Source organism: Macaca nemestrina, chromosome 3 (assembly GCF_043159975.1).
Source record: "Macaca nemestrina isolate mMacNem1 chromosome 3, mMacNem.hap1, whole genome shotgun sequence".
NCBI classification, from domain to species: Eukaryota; Metazoa; Chordata; class Mammalia; order Primates; family Cercopithecidae; genus Macaca; species Macaca nemestrina.
In genome coordinates this window covers 184,854,146-184,863,172 of record NC_092127.1, presented here as the reverse complement: position 1 = coordinate 184,863,172, position 9,027 = coordinate 184,854,146, and the positions used below count along the sequence as shown (strand labels likewise).

The 9,027-nt window shown below is 39.2% G+C and overlaps 1 protein-coding gene across 1 annotated transcript; it reads left to right on the top strand.

Annotated features, from left to right (window-relative positions):
• The first annotated feature begins 7,971 nt into the window (after positions 1–7,971).
• Positions 7,972–8,689, top strand: LOC139362451 (peptidyl-prolyl cis-trans isomerase A). The gene has a single exon (XM_071093852.1). It carries the CDS (start codon positions 8,011–8,013, stop codon positions 8,506–8,508), a length of 498 nt encoding a protein of 165 aa, XP_070949953.1. The 5' UTR covers positions 7,972–8,010; the 3' UTR covers positions 8,509–8,689.
• The last annotated feature ends 338 nt before the right edge of the window (positions 8,690–9,027 follow it).

The following is a 9,027-nucleotide window of genomic DNA, read 5'->3' as shown; positions in this document are numbered from 1 at the left end:
TTTTCTGAAAAGGAAAAAAAAAATGTTGTTGGGTATTTTTTTTCTTACTCCCTTTTCCTGGCATACTATTCTTTCCTACATCTTTCCCAAATATCTTTCCCATATCCTTCAGGTCCTTGACCAAATGCTACTTTATTAATGAGTTCCTCTCGAACCATACAGTTTAAATTTTTATGCTGACCACAACTCTATCTTTGCTTGCTTTATGTTTCATATTGCACTTACTATGCTATTTGGCATATCCTGCTGTATTACCTGGTTATACTTTATCTCTTCCCTTTAGAATATAAACTCCATGTGAGCAGAAATGTGTGTCTGTTCTGCTTACTGCCACATCCCTTAAAACATTGCCAGGTATCTAGTAGACACTCAACAAACAAATGTGAAATAGGTGAAAACTGCTGGGTTATAGTAGTAAATGAAACAGAATAAGGACCTGATGTCATGGAACATCTATTAAGAGCAGACATGCAAAATAAAATAAATATATAATATTTATTATATATTAAAAATATATTATATATTAAATATAAATATAAAATATTAAATATAAAAATATATTATATATTAAATATATTAATATATTATATTATTATATAACATTAATATATTATATTATTATATAATTATATAATATTATTATACAATAATATATTAATACATTATATTAATATATTAATATAATGTATTAATTATTATATATATTAATATATAATATATTATATTAATATATTAATATAATGTATTATATTATACATTATATTAATATAACATTATATTATATAATATTATATAATATATTATATATATTATATAATATAACATTATAATATAACATTATATTAATATATTAATATAATGTATTAATATATTATATTAATATCAATTTTTAATGTTATAATAAAATAATATTATATTAATATTAATTATTAATATATTAATAAAGTGCTAATTTTAGGCAGACAAATAAAGCAAATCAAGATAAGAAAATGATGAGCTGTGTAGCATGGATTCTTATAATCATCAATGAATTCCACCATGGGGTGATATTTAAAGAGAAATGTGAATGAAATGACAGAGCAAGCCATATAAATATTTTAAAGAAGATGATTCCAAACAGAAAATAACAGATATAATGTCCCTTATTTAAGAGAACATGTGAGGTAGGCAAGGAATAGAATAATGGTAGCAAAGAAAGAATGAGCAAGAATCTGATAAAGCGAATGAAGAAAGACATAGGCAAGACAAAGGCATGCCTGACATGTAAATCGTGCTGTGATAAGAGGCCAGACATTTCTCCTAATGCTATCCCTCCCCCAACTCCCCACCCCCTGACAGGCCCCAGTGTGTGATATTTCCCTCCCTGTGTCCATGCATTCTCATTTTTCAACTCCCACTTATAAATGAGAATATGTAGTGTCTAGTTTTCTGCTCCTGTGTTAGTTTGCTGAGGATGATGGTTTCCAGCTCCATCCATGTCCCTGCAAAGGACATGAACTCATCCTTTTTGATGGCTGCATAGTATTCCATGGTATATATATGCCACATTTTCTTTATCCAGTCTATCACTGATGGGCATTTGGGTTGGTTCCAAGTCTTTGCTATTGTGAATAGTGCTGCAACAAACATACGTGTGCATGTGTCTTTATAGTAGAAGGATTTATAATCCTTTGGGTATATACCCACTAATGAGATTGCTGGGTCAAATGGTATTTCTGTTTTTAGATCCTTGAGGAATTGCCTCACTGTCTCCCACAATGGTTGAACTAATGTACGCTCCCACCAACAGTAGAAAAGTATTCCCATTTCTCCACATTCTCTCCAGCATCTGTTGTTTCCTGACTTTTTAATGATTGCCATTCTAACAGACGTGAGATGGTATCTCATTGTGGTAAGAGACCAGTCTTTGGGAAGGTCCAAGCAGGAGTTCTATGACTTGCTATACATGTGAAAAGCACCCTCTGGTGAGTTAAAGCAGGAGGAGCATGCCATGCCAGAGTCTAAGAGAAAAGTGATGATGGCCTGAACCAGAGATCACTGTGAAGGTTTTAAGAAGAGGTAGGGTTTGGGATGCACTTTAACCGTGGAGCCAACTGAGCTTGCTTATAATGATATGGATGTGAAGAAAGAGGCAGGTTAAGGAAGACTCAGAGAGTTGTGATCTGAGCAACTATGTAAATATAGATAATGTTTTCTTAGACTGAAATCTCCAAAGGAGCCAGTTTGAGAGGAGAGTATAGAACGCAATATTACTTCTGTAAATTTTAGATGCCTTTAAACCAATCATGTGAAAATATCAAGGAAGAAGTTAATTATTAAAATCTAGAGTTTAGAAGTCAGAGTGGGGCTAGAGATTGATTTTGAAGTTATTGGTGTATGTACTGTAATTATTATTAATAAATTACTTTCATATATTTTATATATATTCTCAGGAATTGTATTATAATTCACACAATGACTTTAACAAAGAAATCCTTTTTTGGATACTCACAGTAGCCCCATCAGGCCAGCATTTTAATCTCTATTTTATAATGAAACAAATTGAGGCTCAAGAGAATTAAAACACTTGTCTATCTCACCTGTAATTAACTTCCCAGAATTCAGTGGGTCATGTGCCCAGAACTATCCTCTGTCCTAGTGAAAGACAACTGAATAAGACAAACTCTATGCCCTCAAGCTGCTCCAAGTCTAGTGAATGTGTTAAGCAGTGTAAACAAATAATTGTACTGTATACATTCTAATTAATGGACTTAAACCTCAACCTGTAAGTTTAAAATTCAAATTTCATGAAAGATTTTTTAAAAAATAACACAAGTAAAAGAGGACAACAATAAACTACATGGCTTTTTCAGCCATTCATACCATTGGAACTCTACCTTGGCAGTGGCTGTTCTGAGAGAGAGGTCATCCCTTTGCCACACCTGTCAGCTGACTTTGGCTCCTCTTTGCTCTAACTGCCTGTGTCATTTGCCTACAAGACACAAAGGCTTTTAATCAGTGCAGAGCCTTTGTGCTTTGCTTGGTGGCACAAACAAACTGCAATATGTGAAGTCAATCCACTCCCTAAGGCCTTCGTCCCTTCCCAACTAGAGACATAATAGAAATACCTAATAGAAATATATGAATAGCAAGTAGGAACAAATATAATAATAGCAAATAGAAAGTTCATGGCTTCAAATGAGACAGTGCTAACCTGCTTTACACTTCTTGACCACCACAAAGCCCTTTTCCTGTTTCCTTACCCCTCACTGTGCAGTGAGCTCATTTCTCCCAGTACTTGATGGCATGGGTGTTATCTTGACCTGAATGGGGAACCGGATAAAAACAAAGGAGAAAGCCGTAAAAGAAGCTTCCAAGTACAACAGCCCTTGGTTCAAATCCTGGTGCTAGGTCTCAGGGAAAATCCCTTAGCAAATTGCTTCATCTGGCTATGTTAAATGAGTGAACAGCGAATGAGATTCTGTATATAGAACTCATAGCATACCTGCCCCCTACCCCCTGCTCCATCCAGTAAAATAGTATGAAAGTCATCTTTCTTGACAAGAAATCCAGCTTCCCAACTCACCAGGAGCTTCTGGACATAACTCTTAGATTTCAACTCAAAAAAGCAGGCTGACCACTGAGCTGACCAGGGGTAGCCTCACTTCAGAGACAGACCTGGCTGACAGAGAAAATAAACTAGGTGAGGAGTTGTCTCCAAGGCAGTTTTATAAATCAGATTCTTGCTAACAGCCAAAGGAAAATAGCAATTCTTTCTCCCCCCTTCCCAAACTCTGTGAAATACGGTATATTTTCCAAAGTCAAGTGCTCACGGTTCTCTATTGCCTTAAGAAGCAGGAGGCCGGCAAGGAAGGGGCCTTGGGGGATGCGGGGAGTGGAGATCTATGACACATTGTTCTGAGAAGGTGGAAGAAGGACTACGGAGGTGTGTGGTCCTGCAAAGTATAGGCCAGGCGATGCCTCCCTCCTCCAGAAACTCATTTATCACCTTGATGGTTTCAGCTCATTTGCAGCCAAGTTATTGTCACCCTTAAAATAATGTGGCTTGACAGGGAAAAAATGAAATCCTTGTGAAAAGTTACATAGTCATCACACTCTGGAGTCAAAATATAGACTGCAGTATCCAAACACCGGGCCCTGGGTACGGCGGGGGTGGTATTTCCTCTCTCCCGCAGGCTTTGGTTTTAGAACAGGACATTAACATTTATGTCATGTTAACGTGCACCTAGGCATGGCGTGTGGCCTCCTGCCATGGACACAGAGAAACACATGCCCCAGCGCTGCCTCGGCACGACCGCCAAGACTTTCAGTATAAATGGAGACACGTGTTTCCTTGCCCAGAGAGTTAATAGCAGGTGACGACATAAATGTTTGGTCATCCACCAGTGCACAGACTCCATTTCACATGTCAGGAAAGTACTAAATCTTGCCCCGCTACAAGCAGCAACTGATTTTTGACACCAGAACCAATTAAGCCAAAGCCTTCTCAGCTTGGAATCCCCAAAACATCCTAGCCACCCCATTTAACTAGCTGTGTGACCTTGACTGACTTTTGTTAGCCTCAGTGTCCCCATCTGTAAAATGGTGACAGCCAAGTGTACCAGCATTGTTTATTGCAAAGAGGAAATACAAAACTGTATGCAAAAGAGTTTGTCCTGGTTTCGGGCACACAGCAGACATCCAGTACAGGGGAGTTTTCTTCCCTTTCAGTTTCTGTCTTGTATTTCATACCCTTACATCTGGGCTGTAAGAACCTCAGTCTAATAGAGCAAAACTAATTTCCCACCACTGCACGATAGTCAGAACCTGCCAACATGACTATATGCCTTGTTTTCTATTCTACACAGCCTGGAAGGAGACCAAAGCAACAAGGAGAGTTCGATCTCACTGAAGAGGCAGGACTGATTGGCTACAGGAGCCCAGTGAAGAGGCGGCAAGTACCTGGGGTGCAGCGCCTGTCCCTCCCAGCAAGCCCTCTGCCTCCCACCCACTGTCCACTTTGCTCCCCAGACAGATTGCAAAGCATCACGTAACTGTGCCTTTTCTGCTTTAGCTTTATCTGCCTGAAATGCCTTCCTTTTATTTTCCCTTGCAAAGTTATTGATCTTTCCAGAACCAGTTAGAACCCTACATCCTCCACGAAGAGCTTTCACCTCCCTCTGACCTTTCGGGAGCCCATTCTGTATCATCTCCATGGTTCTATCACTTTGTAAAACACTGAATTCTAACTGTTCAGTTGCCTGCTCCTCACCTCATTCTCTCTTGCTGTTTCATAAGGGCGGGGCTTTGTCTTTGTTTCTGTGGTGTCCCTAGCACCTCTCCCAGTCAGTAGCACACGTACATTCATCGGGAAATGTTTGGGAAAATGTATTTAAACATATGTAATACAGAGAATTCTACAAAATCATAGCATGTAGTTGATCCCATGTAGTATGTGTGTGTATGTGTGTGTGTACCAATGAATAATTTGTAATATAACTAAGTCTCTTAATGAACCATTTGTAATATGTTTATAAATCTCTCCATATCCATATATGTTTCAGTTACAAGGAATACAAAGAGAAAAGAGAAAGCAATAAGCAAATATGGATTTCATTCAATAAACAAGTATTTATTGAGAAGCAATGTAAGAGTCTGAATAAAAGATGGTTTTTAGTCCTCATTCAGTTACTGAGTGCGTGATCTTAAAGAAATTACATTGAGTTCACTAAAGTTGATTTTTTTTTTCTCAGAGACAGAATCTTGCTCTGTTGCCCAGACTGGAGTGCAGTGGCATGATCTCGGTTCACCGCAACCTCTGCCTCCTGGGTCAAGTGATTCTCCCGCCTCAGCCTCCTGAGTAACTGGGACTACAGGCACATACCACCACACCTGGCTAATTTTTGTATTTTTTTAGTAGAGACGGGGTTTCACCATGTTGGCCAGACTGGTCTTGAACTCCTGACTTCATGATCTGCCTGCCTCAGCCTCCCAAAGCACTGGGATTATAGGCGTGAGCCACTGTACCCAGCCACTAAACTTGATTTTCTATAAACTTAAAAGGAGAAGAATAATATCTATATTGTTTACCTCAAAATTATCTGAGGATAAAATAAAATGCTTATAAAAGTTTATTAAAAACAATAGCACTATATAAATCCAAGAGGTATTATATATACTTATTAGCATATATGATATAACCATACCTTGTGGTGATTGTCCCATACCATTACTGACAAATTTAATGAAGAGGTCATTAATGAAAAATATTAGAAGTTAACTAAAATTAAGGCAAAGGCTAACTTAACTGACATTAAGTGATGTTTTTATTCACTCAGTAGAATGCTACACAATTAAAAACATGGTCTTGGCCGGGCGCGGTGGCTCAAGCCTGTAATCCCAGCACTTTGGGAGGCCGAGACGGGCGGATCACAAGGTCAGGAGATCGAGACCATCCTGGCTAACATGGTGAAACCCCGTCTCTACTAAAAATACAAAAAACTAGCCGGGCGAGGTGGCGGGCGCCTGTAGTCCCAGCTACTCCGGAGGCTGAGGCAGGAGAATGGCGTGAACCCGGGAGGCGGAGCTTGCAGTGAGCTGAGACCTGGCCACTGCACTCCAGCCTGGGTGACAGAGCGAGACTCCGTCTCAAAAAAAAAAAAAAAAAAAAAAAAAAAAACCATGGTCTTAACAACTAACAGACAAATAGAAAGTCCTTATGACACATTTTTGGTTTTAAAAAGAGAGGACCTACATTTGAATGTACACCATAATCGGCACTATACAAATTAAATACGAGCATATGAGCATAATAATTCACTGAAATGTAAGAAATAAAAATACAGTCCTTAGGTTGGCTGATAGCAAGTGGTACTAGGCTTTTTTATTTTATTTTTTTCTTTTTTTGAGATGGAGGATGGAGTCTTGCTCTGTCACCCACGCTGGAGTGCAATGGTGCGATCTTGGCTCACTGCAATCTCCGCCTCCTGGGTTCAAGCAATTCTCCTGCCTCATCCTCTCGAGTAACTGGGATTACAGGCACCCACCACCATGCCTGGCTAATTTTTTGTGTTTTTAGTAGAGACAGGGTTTCACTGTGTTGGCCAGGCTGGTCTCAAACTCCTGACCTCATGATCCACCCTCCTCAGCCTCCCAAGGTGCTGGGATTACAGGCATGAGCCACCGCCAGGCTTTGTTTTCTACAATCTAATATGCTATTCTTTTTTTTGCAAGTTAATATTTTATAGTGTTTTTAAAATTTAGAATTGCACAATATTAGAATATAATAGCTATCAAAAACAAATATTTTTGTTTTGAAATATCGACATTTGGCCGGGCGCGGTGGCTCAAGCCTGTAATCCCAGCACTTTGGGAGGCCGAGACGGGCGGATCACGAGGTTAGGAGATCGAGACCATCCTGGCGAACACGGTGAAACCCCGTCTCTACTAAAAAAAAAATACAAAAAACTAGCCTGGCGTGGTGGCGGCGCCTGTAGTCCCAGCTACTCGGGAGGCTGAGTCAGGAGAATGGCGGGAACCCGGGGGGCGGAGCTTGCAGTGAGCTGAAATCCGGCCACTGCACTCCAGCCCGGGCGACAGAGCCGGACTCTGTCTCAAAAAAAAAAAAAAAAAAAAAAAAAAAAAAAAAAAAAAAAAAGAAATATCGACATTTAAAAGGAAATATTTAAATCTTTTCAATTAACAACTCACTGATTATATTTAGATCATTGGAATTGTGTAGGAAGTTGCATTTCATTTCAATAATTTTAATTATTCTGTAAGAAATACCAGTATTTCAAATTCAGTGACAAGGGAAGGTAAATAAGTATATGGTTATTAAATAAGGTTATGATAAACTTTAATCACTTATAGTGCTAATATTTTATAATTAAAACAATATCGTAAGGTGACTTTTGTTTTCATCTCTTTACAAATTACTGGCATACATACAGATTTATCCAAATGTAATATTTAAATACTGAGCGAGGCTTTGCAGACGCTGCCGCCGAGGAAAGTCCTGTACTACTAGCCATGGTCAACCCTACCGTGTTCTTCGACATTGCCGTCGACGGCGAGCCTTTGGGCCGCGTCTCCTTCGAGCTGTTTGCAGACAAGGTTCCAAAGACAGCAGAAAATTTTCGTGCTCTGAGCACTGGAGAGAAAGGATTTGGTTATAAGGGTTCCTGCTTTCACAGAATTATTCCAGGGTTTATGTGTCAGGGTGGTGACTTCACACGCCATAATGGCACTGGTGGCAAGTCCATCTATGGGGAGAAATTTGAAGATGAGAACTTCATCCTGAAGCATACAGGTCCTGGCATCTTGTCCATGGCAAATGCTGGACCCAACACAAATGGTTCCCAGTTTTTCATCTGCACTGCCAAGACTGAGTGGTTGGATGGCAAGCATGTGGTCTTTGGCAAAGTGAAAGAAGGCATGAATATTGTGGAGGCCATGGAGCGCTTTGGGTCCAGGAATGGCAAGACCAGCAAGAAGATCACCATTGCTGACTGTGGACAACTCGAATAAGTTTGACTTGTGTTTTATCTTAACCACCAGACCATTCCTTCTGTAGCTCAGGAGAGCACCCCTCCACCCCATTTGCTCGCAGTATCCTAGAATCTTTGTGCTCTCGCTGCAGTTCCCTTTGGGTTCCATGTTTTCCTTGTTCTCTCCCATGCCTAGCTGGATTGCAGAGTTAAGTTTATGATTATGAAATAAAAACTAAGTAACCAAAAAATAAATAAATAAATAAATAAATAAATACTGAGCGAGTCGAAGTGGAAAGCAGAAGAGAAAGTGAATCTGCATATATTATGTTAGCAAATATTTCTTCAGGTTTGGTTTGAATATGTCCCCCCAAAAAGCATGTATTGGATACTTAAGCTTTAATGCAACACTTCTGGAAGATGGGGTGTAATATGAGGTGTTTAAGTCTAGAGGGCTCCACCCTTAGGAACGGATTCATGATGATTATAAAAAAGGTTTAAGGGTGTGAGTTTGAGCTCTTGCTTTTTTTCTAATATTCTCACCTTCCACTATGAGATG

Excerpts from the sequence above, each read along its gene's own strand:
- LOC139362451 (XM_071093852.1), top strand. The coding sequence starts at position 8,011 with ATGGTCAACCCTACCGTGTTCTTCGACATTGCCGTCGACGGCGAGCCT.